Source organism: Euprymna scolopes, chromosome 27, assembly GCF_053919585.1.
Source record: "Euprymna scolopes isolate OS-2025 chromosome 27, ASM5391958v1, whole genome shotgun sequence".
Classification (NCBI taxonomy): Eukaryota; Metazoa; Mollusca; class Cephalopoda; order Sepiida; family Sepiolidae; genus Euprymna; species Euprymna scolopes.
The window spans coordinates 92,728,862-92,756,208 of NC_136508.1; the positions used below are offsets into that span (position 1 = coordinate 92,728,862).

General features: G+C 38.9%; 1 protein-coding gene across 4 annotated transcripts in view; it reads right to left on the reverse strand.

Annotated features, from left to right (window-relative positions):
- The window catches only part of LOC145248990 (uncharacterized), a 351,345-nt gene that overhangs the window by 260,002 nt on the left and 63,996 nt on the right, over positions 1-27,347 (reverse strand). For 3 of the 4 annotated variants that reach the window (XM_080110828.1, XM_080110829.1, XM_080110830.1), the window contains exons 2-3: positions 14,704-14,841; positions 10,477-10,614 (exon numbers count right to left, since the gene is read on the reverse strand). The exons of the other annotated variant lie outside the window; for it this stretch is intronic. In XM_080110828.1, coding sequence (XP_079966954.1) covers positions 10,477-10,614; positions 14,704-14,841 — 276 coding nt within the window. The remainder of the gene's footprint in view (positions 1-10,476; positions 10,615-14,703; positions 14,842-27,347) is intronic. 4 annotated transcript variants of the gene reach the window in all.

Genomic DNA, 27,347 nt, shown 5'->3' on the forward strand with positions numbered 1-27,347 from the left:
CCCAACAATTTTTTCTGGGGAATTAGGCAATTTCAAGTGGAATTTCAACTGGCACAAGAAGGTCCATTGTTTCCGAACTGCAAGACATGCTTCATAATAAAAACAATTTGGTGCGTTTATTCAAAACTGCAATTGAAATGATGCCATCTGATACACACAAGATTGTTATTCGTACTGACAAAGCTCCTGCTGGAGAACACGTGCAAAGATTCAATGCTCCAACTATAGATGAGGTGGCAATTGTTATAGTTGGAGATCAATTTCAACTGAGGGATATTGTCCTTTATAGGAGAAATGATCAATTGACAAACACTGCAGAAACTCATCGATGCTATGATGCTCTGCAATATCCAATCATTTTCTGGGATGGTGCTGATGGATATCATTTCAATGTTAAAATGATAAATCCAGTTACTGGCGAAGAAACAAATAAAAAATGCAGCGCAATGCACTATTATTCATACCGATTAATGATTCGGGAAAATGAAACCAATCACATTCTGAAATGCTGCCAATTGTTCCTCTCAATACATCGTAGACATGTACACAAAAATTGAATCTGAACGTTTGCTATTCATACATTTGAATCAGTCCAAACTTCGCTCTGAAGAATATGTTCTCTTGCGAGATGCAGTTCAAATTGATGGTAATACTACAAAAGTTGGAAGACTAACAATTTTGCCATCTTCATAAATAGGTAATCCACGTCATATGCATGAGTACACTCAGGATGCTTTTTCATATGTTCGTCAGTATGGTCGTCCTGACCTGTTCATTACATTCACATGCAACCCTGCCTGGGATGATATACAGCAACTATTATTTCCTGGATAATCATCATTGGATAGGCATAATATTACAGCACGTGTTTTTAGACAAAAGCTGAAATCGCTATTAGATTTCATTGTTAAGCATAAAATCTTTGGGTCTGTGTGCTGCTGGATGTATTCAGTAGTGGCAAAAGAGAGGATTACCACACTCACACATACTAATCTGGCTCTATAACAAAATCAGTCCAGATCAAATCGACAATGTAATATGTGCTGAAATACCTGATGCTGACATTGATAAAGACTTGCATGAGGTTGTGACAAAACATATGATACATGGACCTTGTGGTATATTAAATCCAAATTCACCATGCATGAAAGGTGGAAAATGCTCTAAGCGATATCCTCGGGCATTACTATCAGACACAGTTACAGGAAATGATGGATATCCTTTATACAGGAGAAGATCTACAGATAATGGTGGTAAATTAGCAATCATACAAACGTGCAATGGTGATATTGAAGTCGATAACTGGTGGATTGTTCCATATTCACCTTTGCTTTCAAAAACCTACAAATCGCACATTAATGTGGAATACTGTAACTCAGTTAAGTCCATCAAATACATTTGCAAGTATGTGAATAAAGGCAGCGATATGGCAGTTTTTGGTTTGAAAACTCAAGGCAATGATAGGAATGCAAACATACATATCGATGAAATTGCATAGTTTCAAGCTGGAAGATACATAAGCAGTAATGAAGCTGTATGGCGAATTCTTTCATTTCACATACATGAACGAAGTCCAGCTATTGTTCACTTATCAGTACATTTAGAAAATGGACAATGTGTTTACTTTATAGCTTCAAATGTGGCACAGATAGCTCTTAATCCCCCGGCGACAACATTAATGGCTTTTTTAACGTTATGTCAAAATGACGCCTTTGCATCAACACTGCTCTATTTGGAAGTGCCCATGTATTACACATGGAATAGGAGTAGGAAATTATTTGAACGACGCAAACGAGGAGATAGAGTAGACGGGCACCCTGGAATTTACAAAGAAAACACAATAGACCGACTTTATACTATTCATCCCAAACAAGATGAATGTTTTTTCCTTCGCATGCTATTGGTAAATGTCCCTGGTCCAACATTTTTCCAGCACTTAAAAATTGTCAATTGTGTTACACATGCCACTTTTCGCAGTTTGGGATGAATGCATTAATGATGCATGTTAAACATCGCATCCAATTCAAATTCGTGCATTGTTTGCCATCATATTGACAACTTGCTCCCCTTCATCTCCATTAGAGTTATGGGAGAAATATAAATCACATGGCCAAAGACATTTTGCATCAAAAACGCAATAAAACTGCAAATACCTACCTGGATTTTACATCAGAAATTTATAATGAAGCATTGATACGGATTGAAAACTTGTGCCGAGAAATTGCAAAGTCCTCAATCAATTGGGATTGACGTCACCGAATCGATCTGCTGCGACTTTGTTTGATGGAGAATTGCGTCGGGAACAAACTTACAACACAGATGATCTTTTGTTGTACATTCATTCAAATATTACAAAACTAACTATTGAGCAAAAACACATTTACAACGAAGTAATGGAAACAGTCAATAATATGGGTGGGAGAAATTTTCTTCTTAGATGCGCCAGAAGGAACTGGTAAAACCTTAATTAAATTAATTTTGGCAACAATTCGATCACATTCTGACATAGCCTTAGCTCTTGCATAATCTGGAATAGTTGCAACATTACTGGCAGGTAGAAGAACTGCTCATTCAGCTTTGAAACTACCATTGAATATGCAATTTATGGAAACTCCATTGTGCAACATTTCCAAAACATCAAATATGGGAAAGTTATTGCAGAAATGTAAATTTATTGTTTGGGATGAATGCACAATGGCACACAAAAAAATCACTGGAGGCTCTGGATCGATCATTGCAAGACTTGCGTGGTAATGACCGACTCTTTGGGAATGCAGTATTATTGCTAACTGGAGATTTCAGGCAAACACTACCTATAATTCCTCGATCAACACCAGCAGATGAAATAAATGCTTGCCTAAAATATTCTACTTTTTGGCAACATGTGAGAACATTCCATTTGACTAGAAATATGCATGTCCAGTAGCAAAACGATCACTCAGCAGAGTTATTTTCAAATCAATTACTGCAAATTGGCGATGGAAAACTGTCGGCTGATCTGACCACAGGGCAAATTACATTGTCACAAAACTTCTGTAATTTAGTGACAACAAAAGATGGCTTGATTAAAAAGATTTTTGCGCACATCCAATTTAACTACAAGGATCCCAGTTGGCTGAGTGAACGAGCCATTCTTGCACCCAAGAACAAAGATTTGCCAGGGATGCCACCTCATGTACTGCAATTGAAAACTGGTGTACCAATCATCCTGTTGTGAAATATTAATCAGTCCAAGCTTTGTAATGGCACACGTCTTTCTGTAAAAAAATTAATGACTAACCTAATAGAAGCCACAATTTTAACGGAGCCTTTCAAAGGTGAGGATTAGATAGGTTCCAGATGCCATATCATGCCCTATCTTCATGCATGTGAGTTCATAGTCTTCATCTCCATTGTTTCAGACACTGACGAGAATGACATTCTTCAAGTGTAACGGATGCAGCCTGTAAGCCTGGTTCCAGCGAGCCTAATCTCAAGACAAGTCACCATCCATCTTCACAGTCATCAGCTGCATCATAGAAGGAAGGTGAACGACATATCATCTATGTTGTTCTCGTCAGTGTTGTCTAATAAATAAAAAGAGAGAGAGAAGTGGGGTGTAAATAAATCCTCCGTGGGTGTCCAAAATTTTTTTTTTCATTTTTTTTTGTTGTTGTTGGTTTTTTTATGGGGGAGGGGGGATATTTGTATTTTTTTTTTCTTTAAAAGCCGCCCTATGCCAATATACTGTCAAGTGCAAGGAGCCGGGCTGCGGCCATACATTTGATTACAGCACGGAAATCATCAAGGACAACCTGATAAGAGGGATCGCGGACCCCGAGATTCTTAGTGATGTTCTGGGGGATGCTAAAACAGACAGGACTCTTGCAGAGACTGTTGATTTCATTGCTCAAAAAGAGCAAGGAAAAGCCACTAGAACTGCCATCGGGGAGAGTACCTCCGCCAGGTCCCAAAATGCCTCTTATAAGCCACGTCATACTAACAATAATAACCCACCCAACAGCTCTGATCAAGCAAAATGCTGGGCATGTGGTGGGGCCTGCCATGCCAAGGTGAATGACAGAAACACACAATCCAAGTTCTGTGAAGCTTGGTCCTCCACCTGCTCTAAGCGCTCAGGGCATTACACTTCAAACTGCAGTAAGTGTGCCGCTTGCAATGTTTGGGGACTTTTACCTTGAAAAATATTGTGCGCCATCCCTAGGTTGGAGATCAGGTTTGGTCATGATCGCTCCAGTGGTGTGGGCTGTTTATAGTGGTACACAGAGACACATATATACACAAAATAGCAACCATAAAGGGAACAGTATCTATTCTTAAAAGAGCCCTCGGATATAAATTTAAATCATAACAGAATCAATATATATATATGTATATATATATATATATATATATATAGAGAGAGAGAGAGAGAGAGAGAGACAAACTATATTTAAAAATTCATGATTTTGACCATCTTATAATTTATTCCTTTAATTCAGTTGACTTTTACAATTCTTGACAGTATCTGTTTCCTATGCCACGAGGCATTGATCACTCTGGGGGCCATCCCACACGATTTCCCATCGGTCCCTGTGTCCTGGCCAGCTGAGACGGTGGCATCTGTCGGGATGCCGAGCAAACTTTGTGTCCTTGCCCGAAGCACAGCGCCCCACCTCCACTACCAAAGAGGCTTCCACCAGGACTCTCAGCCACCGACAAAGATGTCCCTGCCCTCAAGCAGTGGCTTCTTGATCACTATGTCACGTCCACTTTCAATGCGTGCGAGCACCAACCCCTCCCACTTATGAATTGTGAGCCACTGGAGCTGCACGTAGATCCAGATGCGAAGCCTATCGCTGTCCATAAAGCAGGTCTAGTGCCTATCCACTGGCAGGAACAGGTGTACAGGGACTTGGAACGGGACGTTCGCATCAGTGTTCTGGAGAAAGTTAGCCCCAATACAACTGTGACCTGGTGCTCGAGGATGGTGGTCACCGCCAAATCAGATGGAACACCAAGACGGACAGTGGATCTGCAGCCCCAGAATCGCCATTCAGTCCCTCAGACGCACCACGTGCAGAGCCCATTCCACCTGGCTGTACGCGTACCTCAAGATACTAAGAAGACCGTTACAGATGCTTGGAACGGATATCATTCCGTCCCCATCAGAGAAGAGGACCGGCATGTGACCACCTTCATCACACTATGGGGACACTATCGCTATAAAGTTGCACCTCAAGGCTTCCTTGCCAGCGGTGATGCCTACAATCAACGCTTTCACGTGTTGATCGCTAACTTCCAGGACAAAGTCAAGTGTGTTGATGACACTTGCATGTGGACGGACTCCATAGAATCTGCATTCTATCAAACATGTGAGTGGCTTGATCTTTGTGGCAAAAATGGGATCACCCTAAATCCAAAAAAATTCCAATTCGCCCAAGATGAGGTAGACTTCACCAGATTAACGATTACACCAACAACTATCAGGCCGTCCACGAAGTTCATAGACTCTATTCAAAGTTTCCCTGTGCCTCAAGACATCACGGGTGCTAGGGCATAGTTTGGAATGGTGAATCAGGGCGCCTATGCATTCTCGATGGCCAAGAGAATGCAACCGTTCCGTTATCTTCTCCAGCCCAAGACACCCTTCGAGTGTCTGATGAATTGGATGCCATTTTCCGAGAGTCTAAAGAGGTCATCATCAGAGAAATGCAGGACGGAGTTAGACTGTTCCAGCCATCCCACCCTACATGCCTGGTCACGGATTGGTCCACCTCCGGCATAGGCTTCTGTTTACTGCAGAAGTACTGCAGCTGCACCTCAAGGACCCCAATCTGCTGTTGGGGCTGATGTAAGTTGTGCCTGGTTGGAAGCAGGTTCACGCATGGCCCAGAGACTCGTTATACCCCAGTTGAAGGTGAGGCCTTGGCTGTGGTGTACGTGCTGCATCAGACCAGATACTACATTCAGGGCTGTGCAGACCTAACCATCGCCACCGATCACAAGCCCCTGGTCGGTATTCTCAACGAGCACTCCTTGAATGACATCAGTAATCGCAGACTGCTTAACCTCAAGGAGAAGACGCTGGCATACAGGTTCCGACTGATACATGTGTCAGGAAAGAAGAATGCTGGAGCAGACGCTGCCTCATGCTATTCTGCACCCACTCCCGCAACACCAGATGCAGAGCCTGATGATGACACTGTGGATATCGCCGAAGAGGGCGCTATGCTTGCCTCCATGTCAAATAGCTTGTATTCCATCACCAATGTTGTGACGTGGCATATGGTTAAACAGTCCACCGCATCAGATGAACACCTGCAGAACCTACAAATATTGATACAACAAGGGTTTCCGGCTGATTGCAGGCAATTAAGTCCTGAGCTCTGCCCTTACCACTGCCTCGCTGGATCCCTATGCTTGGTGGATGGCGTGGTACTCGCTGGTGGGAGGATTGTTATCCCGCAGGAGCTAAGACCCCGCATACTAGAAGTCCTTCACGCAGCCCATCAAGGAGTTAATGCAATGAGCGCACGAGCTGCAGATTCTGTGTACTGACCCAACATCACTGTGGATATTCAACGGGTAGGGGACGAATGCTCCCACTGCCACCGGATAGCTAAATGGAACCCGATGCAGCCTCCATCGGAAATCACTGTGCCGGAGTACCCCTTCCAGCACATCTGCTGCGACTATTTCTCATTCAAATACCATGAGTATGTCGTCGTGGTGGATCGGTACTCCAACTGGCCTATGGTGTTCAGGTCGGAGAACGAGGGCCATGCTAATTTACAGGAATTCTATTGATCCTGAAACTAAAGCATCTCCGGCAATAATCATTTTCGGCCGTCCCATCAGAGACCCTATCCCTATCCCGATGGGGCATTATTGCCCCCACGTCACCTGGACTGAAATTTTGGGACACAGAGAGCGGGCTATGGCTAAGCATCACTCTAGGGAGCATGAAAAGTGGGAACAACACATGAAAATCTTACCCCCACTGCGCGTAGGTGACCATGTGTACGTTCAGAACCTCACCGGAAACCACCCTCTACGCTGGGAACGCACGGATATGGTGGTTGAAGTCAATCAGCATCATCAGTATGTTGTTAAAATCGATGGATCTAGCAGACTTACCCTCAGAAACCGCCAGCATCTGAGAAAATTCACACCGTTCCAAACTATCAACAGAGGAAAGATCATTGAGTCGCTTATCCCAACAGCAAATGAAGAAAATCATACCGATGATGTTACTGAGCCTATAACTTCAGATGCACCCCCACAGGAAAATCTAAGAGAATCCCCGCCTCAGGAGCCGACTGGCTCATTGCAAGGACCTGGACTTCCTGAACTGCCCATGAGTAAATCGACAACACCGGAACGGGTGCATACACCCCCTCAAGAAGAAGGACAAGGAACGTCGCCGAACGTGAAGCTGCCACATGCGCTTGCGCGCCTGAAGCCCCACAACGAGCCCAGCGTCTCCGAGCTAGCACCGATGCGCAGGCTGCGCAATCGGTGCTCCAAAGATTAGTGGATACTTCCACTAGCTGCGTGTACATAGTGTAAATAGTCGACGGATAATGATGAGTGATGATCATTTTCACGGACAAACACAGGACAAGTTTCTTACACTGCCATCAGAAACTCGCCGTGGGAGGAGATAGATAGGTTCCAGATGCCATATCTTCAGCTAGTATATATGCACTAGTAGGCTTTGCCAGTCGTGGCGAAAGCTCATATGTTGAAATCGATGGGAGAGTCTATTATATATATACTAGCAGGCTTTGCTAGTTGTGGCAGCAGCTCATATGTCGAAATCAACAGGAGGGTTCATTATATATATAATAGCAAGCTTTGCTAGTTGTGGCAGAAACTCATATGTTGAAATCAACAGGAGGTTCATTATATATATATATATATATACTAGCAGACTTTACTAGTTCATTATCATTTTTAGAAAATGTTACTATTCAAAATACTTAAAACTGAACTTTGAAAGAATAAATATTTCATTCATAAGTTTCTTGCAAACACGTGACTAAAACTTTTGCATTTATTCATATCAAATCGATAAGCATCAACATCTTGATAATCTTAATACAAATGTGTTTATATTTTAAAGAAGTCTATAATGAAACTAAAAGAAAGACGAAATCAATTCACATTATAAAGATATTAACAGGAAAGAAGGGAGTAAAACTCATAATTAATCAGTCACCCATTTCTTTTTTCTTGGATCATTCATTTCTATTACATGTACAGGATTTCAAAATATTATCATGTATTGTTGGTTTAAATAACAATAATCAGGCCAAAATCATAGTGTAGTATCTGTGCTAGACTTCATCTATTTTGTCCTTGAAGTCCTTCATGATCGAAACAATTTTTATTTTTGTTCCTATCCAGAGTGCCCCTTTTTGGGAGCTGGATTTTCCCCAAATTAACGATTGGCCTTGTATTTAACTGTGCCCTCGTGAGGAGGAAAGTAAATAGTAACAATAATCAGTTTTGATAATATTTTTTGTAAGTTTCACATTTATGCATTTACTTTAATAAAAATTGGATAAAACTATGCTTTGAGGAAAAATACCTTAGCATAAAAGAGTGTTATAGTTTACTTGAAGCATTGCACGTAATGTATTAATTGATTTTCTTTTTATATTTTCAAAAGCCAAATTAATTTATAAAACAAAATAATTATAGCTTAATGCAAGCAAATAAACAAATACTTGCTTTGCTATTTAAACTCAGATTAAAGGAAAAGAATTCTAGAATAAAAACCAATTATATATGAAATTGTCTTCCTCTCTATTTCCAATGTCGTCGTCTTTTCTTTTTCAAGAATAACATCTTTTATGTTTGAAAATAATGTTGAAATTCCATCTATTTTTTTCTCTTTGTCTTCTATCTTTTTCCTTTTTATTTACTTCTCCAAGTTTTTGGCAAAAAATAAAACATTTTCACTCACTTATGTTTTTTGCTAAAACAAAATGTTAAAAATATCACTATATAACTTAAGTTAATTATTTTTTGTTTTGTTTCCATTAAAATTGAAATAGGATTGTGTATTTATTTCCTTTGTCTTTCGAATTTTTTTAATGAGATGCCCATTTATTTCCTATTAAACTTGATTGTTAATATAAGTACCCATTTACTTGATTCCCAATAACGGTTTAATTAGATGCAAGTCTCATTTAAGACATTTAAAAATGGATAGAATCATCAATAAACAAAATACAAATGCAATGAACAAAACCAACAGTATCACCAAAATCACAGTTGCACAACCAAGGCTTGAGAGTATAGTTTACCCTACAATTAAACCCTAAGCTCAAGTGATTCACACTTTTCCCAAAAGTATTAATAAAAGTGATGTAGTAGCCCCAACAGAACTCCCACCAGGCACGCAACCTGTAACCACCACACTATACCATATTTCAAGCTATTTACGAAATATTGCAACATAAAGGGAGATAACTCAATGTTTTAATAGAGGAATTTTTATGAATGATTTTTGAAGTCTTAACAAAAACATCCAGATATTAGTTTTCTGTTTTATGTTCTGCTTGACAAGTAATCCACAGTCATCTATATATTAATATGATAGCGTGTGTGTAATTTTTGTATCATGCTTACATCCAGGTCGTTTGTTATGTACTTCCATTAAGTTGTAATAAATAATTTTACCAAGAATTCTTCATAAGTTTTCATTTCGGTTTCAATTTTAGCTGATGGCAGTCCAGTAATATATTTTTTTCATAAATAATTTTATCAAAATTCTTCATAAGTTTTGGTTTTAATTAGTGCTGGAGGAACTTAAGTTTATATATATATATATATATATATATATAATTTTCTTTCAGAAGTTTTTATTTTGGTTTCGATTTCAGCTAATACACCCAAGTCATATGGATATATATTTTTATTTTTGAAATCGCAACTTTATAATATATAAAAATCAATAGAACATTAACTCTATAATAATATATACGAAATCTGCAAGAATTAAAATATCATATTTAAGCGTACTTTATGACTGGGCTTTGCCAGGCATTCGTGCTAGCTTAGATAAATACTTTGCAGTTTTAACGAAAGAGCTACAATATCAGATCTACAATACAATAGCATCTCCATTTACACTGAACATCTATGAAATTCCAACATCAATATATTACATATAAATTAGTCCCCTGTGGAATTTTCACAGGTCTTGCTAGTTTATAATAAACACAATTAGAGTTTGAATATAAGTATTTTGAATTGAATTAGATTAAATTAGAATTGTAAATCTAAAATGAGAAATGTAAAGTATTTTTTTTTATAATGATTGAATTTCAATATTTTATGATTAACCATTAATATAATTTTTCATTCGTGTATTTAAATTTTAAAAAAATTTTAATAAAACCTACTTTTTAATTATTTTTACTTCACAATATTTTCTTATAGATTTCAATTATTCTTTAAATATAATTCAATAAATTTGCTTACCTTGTTGGCAGTTATCTCCCTTGTATCCTGCTGCACATTTCCCATCACTGCATATCCCATCTATTTTATTACATTTTCTGTTGTCTTCACAATGACAGAACTTCGTACATCCACTGCCAAATTTACCATATGTACATTCTGAAAAGATTAAAAAATAAAATATGACTTCAGTTATCAAGAACAAATTTGCTATCAGCATCTTTCATCTGTTGTTTGCTCATCTCGTGAAGAAAGCATTAAAATCTAAACACACTTGAAATCTGCTCATGAGTGAAGAGCTGTTTTTTCAGCTGTTTTATCAGTAACTGCAGCACAGAAATATAACTTATTTCACATAACTTTGTTTTGTTCTTTGGTGATACTGCTGTAAACATGCACAAGTGGGAGTGCATAGTTGCAATGTATGCAGACAACAGACCTGCAGCAGGAGAAGTATTTAATAAAGAGAAGAGAGACCAATGAAAAATTAAGTGATTATGATTTCTTGAATACAAGGTTGCAAGGATTGTGATTGTCGGACTGACTTCCTCATCTTGGTTGTTATTGTCACAACGTTTCGGCCGTTTTGCTTCTTCGAAGACATGGCCTTAGGTTCAGTTCCCTTAAAGCCCACCATGTGGCTAAGATACGTTGATGACACCTTCATACTCTGGCCCCATCAGGAAGACATCCAGGCTCTCCTAGACCATGTGAACTCAATAAGACCATCGATACAGTTCACAATGAAGAAAGAAAAAGATAACCAACTGGCCTTCCTTGATATACTCATATCATGCACAGAGCATGGGTTTAAGACATCCGTATATCGCAAGCCTACCTTCACCGGACAATACCTAAACTTCAACTCCCATCACCCATACAGTATCAAACATGGAATCGCACGCTGCTTACAACATCGAGCAGAGACAATAAGTAGCGACACCATTACATACCACCAAGAAATGGTCAGGTTGAAGAATACCCTCCGTCGTAACAACTACCCCGATAGCATACTATCCACCAGACGTGTTAAAAGTATAATAGAGGAGAATGAAACCCAAAAACCTCCAACGGTCTGCCTACCATACATACGAGGCATCTCCGAAAAGATTCAGAGAATATGTGCCCCCTACAACATCAGGACGGTATTCAAAAGCGAGTCAACACTCAGACGACACCTGGTACGAGTGAAGCCCCGCATGGATGAGAACATGACCAAAAACTGCATATACTCCATTCCATGCAGTTGCAGAAAGGTTTACAAGGGTGAAACATGCCGCCCCCTTAAAATAAGGGTGGAAGAACACCGAAAAGCGGTAACTAAAGGGGAGACGGAAAAATCGGGTATAGCCAACCATGTCTGGATGGAGAGGGGGGATCATCGCCCCCTATGGGATGAAGTAAAAATAATAAACAGAGAGACCCACTGGAAAATGAGAAAACTTAAAGAAACAGCTCACATGCTCGGACATAACAACCTACTGAGCAAACCAAGCATAGAGCTGAATGCAATTTGGACACCTCTGATAGAGAGAGAAAACCTTGAATAACAACATAGGTTTAACATTAACAAAAACCAACTAAGAATTGTCCTAGTGACATATGGCCAAGTGGTCCTAGACGTTGTATCAAAGTTTAAAGTTACCCAAAGGTGCTGAGTTCAATCCTGAACGAAGGCAGTGAAAAAGTAACATTGAAAAACAGAGAATCAGCAACTATGTCCCAAAGCCTAGCTGGAGTCTGAACACGGTACCCCCGTAATAATAATAAAAGGTTGGGTTCGAGACTCCTAACAAACCGTTCACCTGACGAAGGCCGGAGGGCAAAACGGCCGAAATGTTGTGACAATAACAACCAAGATGAGGAAGTCAGTCCGACAATCACAATCCATGAAAACAACTCATCTCAAAAATACAGACAATTACTACAAGGTTGCATGCTGTGATTATGAGCTATTTGAGTCTTGGCAAAAAGATAAGGAGTAGGTATTTTATGTCCATAGATAAACTTTATCATGATTATCAAGTAATTGGTTAGGTGGTCCACTAAAAATGACACACACACACACACACACACACATATTTACTCACGTTCACCTGAAACAAGGCATATTGCCACTTGAATGTAAGATATGCCACGATAGACGATCTACAAATCACCCCTGCTCAGCTATGCTATCATAAAAAACCTTGACACTTCAAAAGCATGTGGACCTGATCTCATCCCAGCTATTAAAAAAGTGCTCAGCTGAAGTAGCTCCAGTTCTCTCCAAACTCTACAACAAATGCCTTAATGATTCATGCTTTCTGGGCTGTTGGAAAACTGCTTCTGTGGAACCAGTATTCAAGAATTCTGGCGAAAAAACTGACTCATCAAATTATCACCCCATTAGCCTCCTCCCACTTTTCGCCAAAATATTTGAGACTATAATTAACCATGCTCTAGTCAATCCTGAACGAAGGTGCTAAACTTCTGACTGACAAACAATATGGATTTAGACAAGCCCGTTTCACACTGTAATCTCTGAACGTATATACCATTCACTGGACAAAGCGGAGGAGGGCAGAGCGGTAGCTCTAAATATATCTAAGGCTTTTGACAGGGTATGGCATGAGGGTCTCCTCAGGAAAATTAAATCATACGGTATCACTGGTAGAATACTTATCATAATTAAATCCTTCTTAGATAAGAGAAAAATCCAGGTTTTCCTTAACAGTTGTACATCTAAACAGTGTGATATAAATGCGGGAGTGCCTCAGGGGTCTATCCTTGGACCTCTATTGTTCCTAATATTTATTAATGACCTCCTCGACAAAACTGCCTCTGAAATGGGTATATATGCTGATGACACCACACTCATAACAGGCATGACAGGAAAACAAATGAACACATAACTAAAGAAATGGCAAAAACACTAGAGAATGACCTCCAATCCGTAGTGGAATGGGGACAAAAATGGATGGTCACATTCAATGCTGCCAAGATGAAACTGGTTTCCTTCAATAATTACAAGAAACCTTCTCTGCCACCAATAGCAATGGCCAGTGACTCCCTGTCTGAGAGTACATCTTTCAAACTGCTTGGCCTAACATTCACAGGAAACATGAGTTGGAAAAATTATATTGAAAACATTGCCAGGGCCGCTGCGAAGAAGGTAGGCTCTCTCTACCGTGCTAGAAAACTACAGATACCTGAAAGTATCCTGTACCTCTATAATGCCACCATTCGCCCATGTATGGAGTATTGCTGTCACATTTGGGCTGGTGCCTCTGCTGCTAGTCTCTCACTCCTAAATAAGGTTCAAAAGAGAGTCGCCAATCTGGTAGGCCTTGAACTGGCATCTAAGCTTCAGTCTCTGTCCCATCAACGAAACCTTGCATCCCTCTGCTTGTTCTACACGTATTTTAATGGTGAATGCTCTGATAAACTGCAGACACTTGTGCCCCCACAACGTAGACATCCTCGACAAACCCGACAGGCAGCTAAATCCCAACCCCACACAGTAGAGATCCCTAGATGTAGAAGATCTTTCTACTCCAGTAGTTTCTTCCCCAGAACTGCTAGACTCTGGAATTCCATTCCAGGTCCCTGCTTCCCCAACTGTACTGACATGCAGAAGTTCAAGTGTAACGTGAACCGACATCTTGCTGCCCAAATCCCAACATAGTGCCCCAGTAACTGCTGCCCCTGATAGTAGCCCCCTACATCACAGTGGCAATGTGCCTTTGTTGTGGGTGAAAATGTATTAAAAAAAAAAATAAAATAAAATAAAAAAGCAGAGATGCATGCAGGAACTTACATCTAGACATACACAAATTCACATCTCCTTCTCAAAGGACAAAGATCGTCTGAACAGAATGCACAACTACAGTCCCAGAATTAACCAAGGAAGATGACAATACAAGACAACCCTTCAACAAAAACAAAACAAGCCAAAAAAGACGTCATCGAAAAGAAAACATTTTTTTTCTGTTTATTTTCTTTCGTTTCTTTTGTTGGATTTTTTAAGCCATAATATATAATTAGTTTTGTAAGACCTTTCCTGTACTTGTCTGATATGTATATTATACTATACTTGTTTGATATATATATATATATATATATATATATATATGTATATATATATATATTATACTATACTTGTTTGATAAAATTTGAATGAAATTTACTTTTTAATTATTTTTACTTCACATTATTTTCATATACATTTCAATTATTCTTTAAATATAATTCAATAAATTTGCTTACCTTGTTGGCAGTTATCTCCCTTGTATCCTGCTGCACATCTCCCATCACTGCATTGCCCATTTATTTTATTACATTTTCTGTTGTCTTCACAATGACAGTCGTAATTACATCCACTGCCAAATTTACCATATGTACATTCTGAAAAGATTAAAAAATAAAATATGACTTCAGTTATCAAGAACAAATTTGCTATCAGCATCTTTCATCTGTTGTTTGCTCATCTCGTGAAGAAAGCATTAAAATCTAAACACACTTGAAATCTGCTCATGAGTGAAGAGCTGTTTTTTCAGCTGTTTTATCAGTAACTGCAGCACAGAAATATAACTTATTTCACATAACTTTGTTTTCGTTCTTTGGTGATACTGCTGTAAACATGCATAACGCAGTATGTTTAGTGGGAGTGCATAGTTGCAATGTATGTAGACGACAGACCTGCAGCAGGAGAAGTATTTAATAAAGAGAAGATAGACCAAGGAAGAAATTAAGTGATTATGATTTCTTGAATACGAGGTTGCATGCTGTGATTATGAGCTTTTTGAGTCTTGGCAAAAAGATAAGGAGTAGGTATTTTATGTCCATAGATAAACTTTATCATGATTATCAAGTAATTGGTTAGGTGGTCCACTAAAAATGACACACACACATTTATATCACACACACACACACACACACACATATTTACTCACGTTCACCTGAAACAAGGCATATTGCCACTTGAATGTAAGTTATTACTATTTGGGACCATGCTCAGGGAAGATGAACAAGTTGTTGGTTTATGTTACATTTAAGCTTTGGCATTAGTATAGTTAGGGAAACAGGTAGCAGGAAGGGAATTCCAAAGTCTAGCTGTTCAAGGGAAGAAACTATTAGAGTAGAAAGCTTTTTGGCATTTGGAGACCTCCACAGTGAAAGGGTGCGATTTTTTTGCTAAGCAGGTTTGTCAGAGATATGTACGTCGAGGGGGCACAAGTTCAAGCAGTTCATGAGCACATTCCATCAAAATACTTGTAAAACAGACACAGGAATGCAACATTGTGGCAAAGGGACAGGGGTTAGAGCTTAGTTGACAAAGCATGACTCTGAAGACTCTTGGATTGAATCTGTAATATACAGTATATGTTAGAGACTCTTTAAAAACATAATGACAGTACAATCAAAAAATAGGCTTAAACCAGGCCTAGGGACAAACAAATATAACTTGCCTCCTCCCTTGAGGCTTGCATTCACTAACATCTGTGGGCTTAGAACTAATTTAGCTGATGTTGAAGCATTTCTCCTAACAAATACCCCGGATATCTTAGCACTATGCGAGACTAACCTACACTCCTCAATCCCCTCTAACTACTTTAACATGCCTGGCTATCTCCCACTCTGCCGTAAGGACTGACAGACATATGCACGGACTTGGAGTCTACATTCATAACACCCTCCCCTGACTAGAGAAACAAACCTAGAAACGGACGATCAAGCCTAAACATACAACATAACATTAGCTACTTTTATTTTCTCTACCACTCTCCCTCAACCCAGGACTGCACCATAATAAACAAAGTCTCTGACAGCATAGACACAGCACTCTCCCTTGACACTAGCGCACAAGTACATGTATTTGGTGACTTTAATGTTCACCACAAAAACTGGCTTGGATTCTCTACTCACAAAGATTCAGCGGGCAGCACAACACATAGCTTCGCTATATCTCACTCCCTATCACAAATGGTTACGTTTCCAACCCGCTTCCCTGACCAGCAAGAACAACATGCATCACTTCTAGATCTGTTTCTGACCACAGTTTCCGAGGAGTGTAAAACAAATGCTGACAGCCCACTCGAGAACGCTGATCATGCAGTGATAATGGTCAAAATCGCCCTAAACTCTAGACCCAAAACTGAAGAGGCAGTGCTCAAAACAACGAGATATTATAAAAAGCCTGACTGGGAAGCCATCAGAGACCTTATCAGAGAGTCCCAATGGGGAAATATTTTTTCTCTTCCTGCTGAGCAGTGCGCAAGTGAGACCACTGAATGGTTCAAAACAGCAATTGAAGCACATGTTCCCATGCGGAAATTTTATAGCAAGCCCCACTCTCCCCAATGGTTTACTTCTACTTGCGCAATTGCAATTGCTCAAAGGCAGCATGCATACCGCAGATTTAACCGACATAAGTCCAGTTCAAACAGACATAAGTATATAGAAGCTAGAAATAATGTTAAGAAAGAAATAGCGACAGCTAAGAGAGAATTTACTGAAACCACTAAAAAACGCATCGAAGCACAAAAATTAAGAACTCGTGACCTCTGGAAAATCTAAAACAGTGTAGTAAATAATAGGCAATCAACAAAAACCTAACAGCCAGCCATGGTTCTCCCCAGAATGTGCTGCAGCTATCACGCACAGAAATCACTTTTTCCATAGCTACCAACGTAATAGATGCACTGAGACTAAAGCTGCTTTCAGGTCTGCCAGCAACCACTGTAAAAGAGTAATAAAAAATGCAAGAGAGCTATATGCCCAGTCTGTTAAATCCAATGTAGCTGATCAGCAGCTTGGTTCCCACCATCAGTTTTGGCAAATAACAAATAGGATCCTGAACAGAAGTGTACATTCTATCCAAACCATTATCAATGGACCAGAGGTCATCTCGTCAGCGTCAGACAAGGCCAAACTATTTGCAAAGAACTTTGCAGCTAATTCTACCCTATGCGACGAAGGCCATCAACTCCCCATATTTCCTCCTATAACACAGAACAAGCTAGGTAACATACAAATATCCGTGCATGAGGTCGCCAAGCTAATAAAGAACCTAGATTCCAGTAAAGCAATTGGCCCTGATGGCATCCCAATTATAGTGTTAAAAAAGCTTCAACCAGAACTTGCTCCCATACTTACGAAACTATTTAAGCGCTGCCTTAAGGAGAAGTGCTTTCCGACTCCCTGGAAGACCTCATCAGTTTGCCCTGCATTTAAGAATTTAGGTGATAAGTCATCTCCCTCTCAGTACAGACCTATAAGTCTCCTGTGTGTTATGAGTAAGTTGCTGGAATCCATATTAAATAGAGAAATAGTCAACCACCTCAGCAGAAATAACCTTCTTAGTGACACACAATATGGTTTCCGCTCTGCAAGATCTACCGCAGATGTGCTGACGGTTATATCCCACAGGATTAGTGAATCTCTTGACAAAGGCTTCCTTTCTAGGGCAATTGCTTTTGACATATCAAAGGCCTTCGACAAGGTATGGCATAAGGGTCTACTTCACAAGATTTCCAGCTACGGTATCACTGGAAATGTTTTCTCAATCATTAAATCATTTCTCTCCAGTAGGCTCATAAGAGTAGTGGTAGATGGACAAAAATCGGAGGCGTGCAATATAAATGCTGGAGTCCCTCAGGGGTCAATCCTGGGCCCAACTCTCTTCCTGATCTACATCAATGACCTCCCTAAACACATACTTAAATCATTCGTTGACATCTATGCTGATGACACGACCATCTACGGCAACACATCAAAGGCTGTAAATGACAATGTTCTCTCTGATTCTCTTTCCTCTGATCTCGAGCGCGTGGTTCAGTGGGGGAAGATGTGGCTGGTTACCTTTAATGCATCCAAAACCAAACTCCTATCCTTACATCATCTGATCCCCAGCTGGCATCAATTGTGATGGATGGCTCTCGTCTGGGTGAGGCCCCGTGTTTTGACAAGCTTCTGGGTTTGACCTTTACTCCTGATCTGAAATGGAACACGTACATCAAGTCTGTTGCCAAGGTTGCTGGAAAGATGGTGGGATCCTTCTACCGCTCCAGAAGATATCTCACTACTGATGCAATTCTCTATCTATATAAAAGCCAAGTACGTCCAAGGATGGAATACTGTTGCCATATCTGGGCAGGAGCTGGTAAAAACAGCCTATCCTGCCTTGACAGAGTACAAAATAGACTTCATGGCTTAGTGGGGGATGCCCTTTTCTCTACCCTGCAACCTCTCTCCCACAGAAGAGACGTTGCGAGCCTATCCTTGTTTTATGGTTATTTCCATGGCAGGTGCTCGTCTGAACTCCAATCTCTGGTCCCCCCTCGCCAATCTTTCATGAAAAACACCCGTCTAGCTGAATCCACTGTGAAAAATTTCCCCCACTCTATATCTGTGCCTAAATCAAAACGCGGATTCCATGAACAAAGCTTCTTTCTTAGAACTGCACGCCTGTGGAACTCTGTTCCGTCTGCCTGCTTCCCTCCGGACTACAACTTGGATGTCTTCAAGTCCAATGTTAACAAATTCCTAATGAACCGCCCCCTTAATTAAACACTTCATCAAATCTCCACACTAAAGTAATGTACTTGCAATAACCCTTATCTCTGAGTGGCTTCCGGGCCTTGATAAGTGGTGATCACTGTGTAAAAAAAACAAAAAAAACAATTCCTCCACTAACCAACAATCACGAGGTTGTTTGCTAAGCAACCAACAAGGCTAATATGCTTGCCAGCCGGTTTGCGTTAAACTCCACACAGGACCCTTCCAACCACCCCCTGCCTGACTTTCTTTTGCAGACAGTTGCCACGCTAGACAATCTACAAATCACCCCTGCTCAGGTGCATGCTATCATAAAAAACCTTGACACTTCAAAAGCATGTGGACCTGATCTCATCCCAGCTGTGCTATTAAAAAAGTGCTCAGCTGAAGTAGCTCCAGTTCTCTCCAAACTCTACAACAAATGCCTTAATGATTCATGCTTTCTGGGCTGTTGGAAAACTGCTTCTGTGGAACCAGTATTCAAGAATTCTGGCGAAAAAACTGACTCATCAAATTATCACCCCATTAGCCTCCTCCCACTTTTCGCCAAAATATTTGAGACTATAATTAACCATGCTCTAGTCAATCCTGAACGAAGGTGCTAAACTTCTGACTGACAAACAATATGGATTTAGACAAGCCCGTTTCACACTGTAATCTCTGAACGTATATACCATTCACTGGACAAAGCGGAGGAGGGCAGAGCAGTAGCTCTAAATATATCTAAGGCTTTTGACAGGGTATGGCATGAGGGTCTCCTCAGGAAAATTAAATCATATGGTATCACTGGTAGAATACTTATCATAATTAAATCCTTCTTAGATAAGAGAAAAATCCAGGTTTTCCTTAACAGTTGTACATCTAAACAGTGTGATATAAATGCGGGAGTGCCTCAGGGGTCTATCCTTGGACCTCTATTGTTCCTAATATTTATTAATGACCTCCTCGACAAAACTGCCTCTGAAATGGGTATATATGCTGATGACACCACACTCATAACAGGCATGACAGGAAAACAAATGAACACATAACTAAAGAAATGGCAAAAACACTAACGAATGACCTCCAATCTGTAGTGGAATGGGGACAAAAATGGATGGTCACATTCAATGCTGCCAAGATGAAACTGGTTTCCTTCAATAATTACAAGAAACCTTCTCTGCCACCTATAGCAATGGCCAGTGACTCCCTGTCTGAGAGGACATCTTTCAAACTGCTTGGCCTAACATTCACAGGAAACATGAGTTGGAAAAATTATATTGAAAACATTGCCAGGGCCGCTGCGAAGAAGGTAGGCTCTCTCTACCGTGCTAGAAAACTACTGATACCTGAAAGTATCCTGTACCTCTATAAGGCCACCATTCGCTCATGTATGGAGTATTGTTGTCACATTTGGGCTGGTGCCTCTGCTGCTAGTCTCTCACTCCTAAATAAGGTTCAAAAGAGAGTCGATAATCTGATAGGTACTGAACTGGAATCTAAGCTTCAGCCTCTGTCCCATCAACGAAACCTTGCATCCCTCTGCTTGTTCTACACGTATTTTAATGGTGAATGCTCTGACAAACTGCAGACACTTGTGCCCCCACAACGTAGACACCTTCGACAAACCCGATAGGCAGCTAAATCCCAACCCCACACAGTAGAGATCCCTAGATGTAGAAGATCTTTCTACTCCAGTAGTTTCTTCCCCAGAACTGCTAGACTCTGGAATTCCATTCCAGGTCCCTGCTTCCCCAACTGTACTGACATGCAGAAGTTCAAGTGTAACGTGAACCGACATCTTGCTGCCCAAATCCCAACATAGTGCCCCAGTAGCTGCTGCCCCTGATAGTAGCCCCCTACACCACAGTGGTCATGTGCCTTGTTTGGGGTGAAAATGTAATAAAAAAAAATTAAAAAATTAAATAAAAAAGCAGAGACGCATGCAGGAATTTACATCTAGACATACACAAATTCACATTTCCTTCTCAAAGGACAAAGATCGTCTGAACAGGATGCACAACTACAGTCCCAGAATTAAATAAGGAAGATGACAATACAAGACAACCCTTCAACGAAAACAAAACAAGCCAAAAAAGACGTCATCGAAAAGAAAACATTTTTTTTTCTGTTTATTTTCTTTCGTTTCTTTTGTTGGATTTTTTAAGTCATAATATATAATTAGTTTTGTAAGACCTTTTCTGTACTTGTCTGATATGTATATTATACTATGCTTGTTTGATATATATATATATATATATATATATATATATATATTATACTGTACTTGTTTGATAAAATTTGAATGAAATTTACTTTTTTAATTATTTTTACTTCACAATATTTTATTATACATTTCAATTATTCTTTAAATATAATTCAATAAACTTGCTTACTTTCCTGGCAGTTATCTCCCTTGCATCCTGCTTCACATTTCCCATCACTGCATATCCCATTCATATATATATATATATATATATATATATATATATATATATATACTTTTATCTCAGTTTTGTTTACTTTCTTGTATTACCTTTGTTTCGACATCTTACCAACTTCAACTAGAATTTAAACATACAATTTAAGCATTCTCTTAGAAAATAACTTCATCTTATGATTGCAAGGATTAAGTATGATGGGCACTTTCAGATGATGTTGGAAATTGCATCTTTACCCTAGTGCCTAATAGTTTTCTACTTTGGTAATCATTGCGAAAAAAGATGGAAAATTAAAAAGAACAGTAGACTATCAGCATTTAAACTGTCAATGCAAACAAGAAACACACCACACTAATTTAGCATTCCAATTGGCATTACAGATACCACCCAACACAAAGTATCTTGAATGCAATGGATGGTTATCGCTTAATCTCTCTTCACTGCAATTACCATCTTTACTATTCCAAAGAATATAACTAATGTTAAGCTTTGGATTAGTTAACTAATTAGCATCAACACATTCTCTAAGGTCAATAATCTCACCATTTCAAAGCCTTATCAAAGTTCACAGTTTATTTAAAACCATTATCTCATATTCATTTTAAAAATGGAGCAATTCCTAAAGGCAAACATAACCCAATTCCTGTGATTTTATATAAAAACGTTATCTTTCCTTTGTTCTTCATGACAGTGAATTAACTCCCTTTATTTCTGAAATATTTCAATTTGCATGGGAAAGGCAATTCTCTTTGACCAATCAACAAACATCTAACTTTTAAGGAATTTTCTTTTTTATTGAATGTGACTTGAATACAAACAATTCAGGGAACCATCTACAATCATTAAAAGAACTCATAATTTCATAGTTGGACTTTTCAAGCTGCAAAAAACAATTAGATTTGCAAAACATTTCCTGTGTTTAATACATATAATTCCCTTCTATTTCTGGATTGTGTACGTTCTTCTATACACTCTGTTATAACATCTTACCAACATTAACAAGTGACAATTTAACCATTCTCTTGCCAAAGCGCTTCTGAGAAGCTAATATTCTGTGAGTACAAGACTATTTGATGTAATAAAACTCCTAGGTAGTCATATGACATTTTGTTTTTAGGTACTTAATATGTGGTATGAATGTTAGGTTTCTATCAAATATAATGCCCAACTATTTGTGTTGGTCAACAACCAGGATATTGTTGTTGTCCAGTTTCCAGATGGGGTCATGATAAATTCTTCAAAGTTTGCAGAAATGTATACAATTTGTGTTGTCCTTTGAGAATTTAAATCCATTTTCTATGGTCTATTTATTTATTTTATTTAGACAAAGTTTGAGTTTGCGTTCGGCTGTGCGTACAATAGCATGTAAGTAAATCATCTACATAAAGAGCATAGTTGATCGTCATTATTTATGTTTATAATAATATTTATTTTCATGTTGAAAAGGCTGACAAATAGGATGCTTCCTTGGAGAACATTTATTTCTTGTTCTTTGGGGGCTGAAAGTAGGTTACTCATCCGTACTTGAAAATGTCTATCATTTCAGAAGTTGCTGATGAAATCTGGCATTCTACCTTTAAGTCTAAGTTCATGTAGATATTTTTTAATGCCATACTTTCAGGTTGTGTCGTATGCTTTTTCAATGTCAAAAAAGATTCTTTTCATGTGTTGTTTTTTTAACAAATGCTTCCTTTATAAATGTTTCGAATTTAATTAAGTGGTCAATAGGATTTCTTTTCCTAAAACCTGACTGATGTTCTATAATCAGGGTTTTGGTTTCCACCTACCATATTAGTCTCTTATAAATCATTCTTTTCAAGGTCTTGCACAGGCAACTGATGAGGGTAATAGGTCAACAATTTATTGGATTTGAATGATCATTTTTGGTTTGGGTACTGGGATCACTATAGCTTGCTTCCAGTTTTTTGGAATACTGTTATTTGTCCATATCAAATGTTTAATTAATTATTTATTTGCACTCGATAATTTATGGAAGGTTTTAGCATTTTTAAGAAAAAGATAATGTATTTTATCAGGGCTAATTGCTGTACCATGAGATTTGTGTATTGCTTCTTTTAATTCTGTTCTATTGAATGGTTGGTGGTACTTTTGTTCATTTTTTGATATGAAGCTAATTTTTTCTTTTCTTCATTCTGTTTTATGATTTGAAATGGGGGAGGGGATTCCTAAAGATTGTTCTGTTAGTTGGTTTGCAATATTTTTTTTTTGTTTGTGATTTTCATGTTATTACATATATGTTTGATCGAATCCTTTTTGTCCTTCCTTGATCTTTTTCTGACCATCTTCCATACTCCTTTTTTTTTGTTTACATTTATTTTTGATACATAAGTTTTTCATGCAATCCGTTTCAATTCTGTTGTAGTTTTTTGTGTTTTTGCTCTGCTGTTTTTGTATCAGTCCAAATCTTCTTTTTTTGTTGTTATTTTTAAATTTTCTTAAATCAGCACATAGTGTTCTCACAGCTTTTTGCTATTCTTTGTTGAACCATAGTTTGTTGCATTTTTTGAACATAGAACAGGGAATATTGTCTTTGCAGGCAACAGATTTTGCACTGATGCAGAATGTCGATACACACTTAATCAATCAGCTGCAATCGCCTGGACATTTAAATCAATGCTGTATATTCATTATAGGATCCTCTAATGTAATAAAAGGAACAGATCAGCAGCCGTTAATAGGAGTATTTGCTGACAGGGACTTTAGCAAGATACATAATCCAATTTCAAAATCTCACGAAAGTCACACAAGGATGTTGATATGATCTCCTGCAATCGAATCTCCATAATGGATGCCCTTAGTTACTTATTCTCTACACAACCCTTCTCCTAAGACATTCATTTTTCAAGCAAAATAGATGACATGGTGGAATTAACAACCCATGAAGCCATGACAGATTACACAACTCTAATCAACACAATTCAAATTTCTTATTTGAATTGGAAATTTCATGACTTCGGAGATGTATGCTATTGACACACTACTGACAAATACTTATAGATGAGAGAATTATGGTGGCCTAATCTTTCAGAGGAAGAGTATTATACTGTTTATACTCAGCCTACCAAGACATGTTGGCTCGTTATATATCCATGAATAACCTTAGAACAAATTGCCACTTATGTATAATTATCATTTCCAGTCAACCTTTTGAGCCACTCACATTAACCTCAACTACTAATTAGCCTTTATAGCAAAAAGTAATGAATCTCTTCTACATCAAATATATATATAGAGATGGCTTCAAGAAGTTTCCAGTTTTTTTTTTTCATATGGCCACTTTTATTGTTTGTACACATGTAACTCTAGCCTCTGTGAAGTAATCTCCTCTGGCTGCAATGCACTTGTTGTACCATCCCAACAACTTCTGGAAGGTCCCATGGAAGTCCTCTTGTGTGAGCATGTCAGGGGTTCTCATCACAGCTTCTTTCATCTCCTTGATTGTCTTAGAGAATAACCAAAAGTCACAGGGAGCAAGGTCTGGATTGTAGGGAAAGTGAGGAATTGTCTTGTTGCCCATCTTGGTCAAATAGTCTATAACAAGGATAGAGCAACCTTGGTACAAACTTTGGGCAGATCTTCTGCATCTTCAGTTCCTCGCAAATAATTGTGTATGCAGTTATCACATTGACATCAAATTGTACACATTGTTTCTATAGACACACGGCGGTCCTTATCCATAAAGTTCTTTATTTGGCCAATCAATTCTGGTGTTCTGACTTCCTTACTTTTCTCACACCTCATCCTTCATAGGCTCCCTGCCTTCCTTGAATCTCTTATGCCACTCAAAAACTGATGCTCGATTCATGAAAGATGGTCCAAAAACAGTCTGAAGCACTCGATACGTTTCTATGAAATTTTTTCAAGTTTGAAACAGAATATTATTGCATATCGTTTTTTTAAACCATCCTCATGTCCAGATTGCATTTTTGAAATTCACCAACTGTAACAATCAGGCTTTAGTAGGGCGTATTCCAATTTTGCTGTAGCTATTCATTTGAATCTGTAATCATAAAAATTAATCAGTCATCTCATAATATGTATAGCAATAACATACTGAATTCTCAAGAGTCTACAACAATTGTAAATGCCTGTACAAAAAGTCTGGAACTTATTCAAGGCACCTCATATATACATACGTATATGCATATGTATTTGGTGACTTCAGTGTCCACCACAGTAACTGGCTAGGATTCTCTAATTACACAGACGTAGCTGGTAGCACAACACATAGCTTCTCTACATCCCATTCCCTATCTCAGACGGTTACATTTCCGACACGTTTCCCAGACCAGCAAGATCAACATGCCTCACTTCTAAATCTCCTGACAACGGTTCCCGATGATTGTACAACAAATGCCCACAGCCCACTCGGGAATGCTGATCACATTGTGATAATGGTAGAAATCACCCTAAATTCTCGCCCTAAAACTAGAGACTCACTACTCAAAACAATGAGGTATTACAAAAAGGCTGACTGGGAAACCATCAGGGAACTCATCAGAGATGCCCCATGGCAAAATATCTTTTCTCTTCCAGCAGAACAGTGTGCAAATGAGACCACTGAATGGTTCAAAACTGCAATTGAAGCACATGTTCCAGCATGGAAATTCTATAGCAAGCCCCATTCTTCCCAATGGTTTACTTCTGCTTGTGCAGCTGCCATTTGTCAAAGGCAGCATGCGTTCCGCAGATTCAACCGACATAAGTCCAGCTCAAACAAACAGAAGTATATAGAAGCTAGAAATAATTGTAAGAGAGTGTTAGTGACAGCTAAGACAGATTATTCTGAAACCACCAGAAAATGCATCGAAGCACAGAAATTAGGAACCCGTGATTTTTGGAAAATCTACAACAGCATAGTAAATAATGGGCAGTCAACGATTCCCCCACTAGCAAACAATCATGAGGTTGCTTACACGGTAACTGACAAGGCTAATCTTCTTGCCAGTCGGTTTGCCTCAAACTCCACACTGGACCCAGCACACCACTCTCTCCCTGACTTTCCTTTGCGAACAGATGCCACACTAGACGATTTGAAAATCACCCCTTCTCAGGTACATGGTATTATAAAAAACCTAGACACCTCAAAAGCATGTGGACCAGATCTCATCCTGGCTGTGCTATTAAAAAAATGCTCTGCCGAGGTTGCTCCAGTTCTCTCCAAACTTTACAATAAATGCCTTAACGAATCTTGCTTTCCCGACTGCTGGAAAACTGCTTCTGTGGTACCAGTCTTCAAGAATTCTGGTGAAAGAACTGACCCACTAAATTATCGCCCCATTAGCCTCCTCCTGCTTTTCACCAAAATATTTGAGTCCTTAGTTAATCAAGCCCTAGTCCAGCACCTAACGGCTGCTAAACTCCTGACTGACAAACAATATGGATTCCGGCAAGTCTGTTCAACAGCAGATATCTTAATTGTAATGTCTGAACGTATATACCATTCACTGGACAAAACAGGGGAGGGTAGAGTGGTAGCCCTTGATATATCTAAGGCTTTTGACAGGGTATGGCACGATGGTCTTCTAAAGAAAATTAGATCATATGGAATCACTGGAAGAATACATAATGTAATTAAATCCTTAAGTAAGAGAAAAATCCAAGTTGTCCTCGACGGTGATACATTTAAACAATATGACATAAATGCGGGAGTACCTCAGGTTCTATCCTTGGACCTCTATTATTCCTGATATTCATAAATGACCTCCCTGATAAAATTGTTTCGGAGATGGTTATATTTGCCAATGACACCACTCTCTATAACAGATATGAGGGGAAAAACAAATGAACACATATCCAAGGAAATGGCAGAAACACTAGAGAATGACCTCCAATCTGTAGTGGAATGGGGACAAAAATGGATGGTCACATTCAATCCTGCTAAGACTAAGCTTGTTTCCTTCAATAATTACA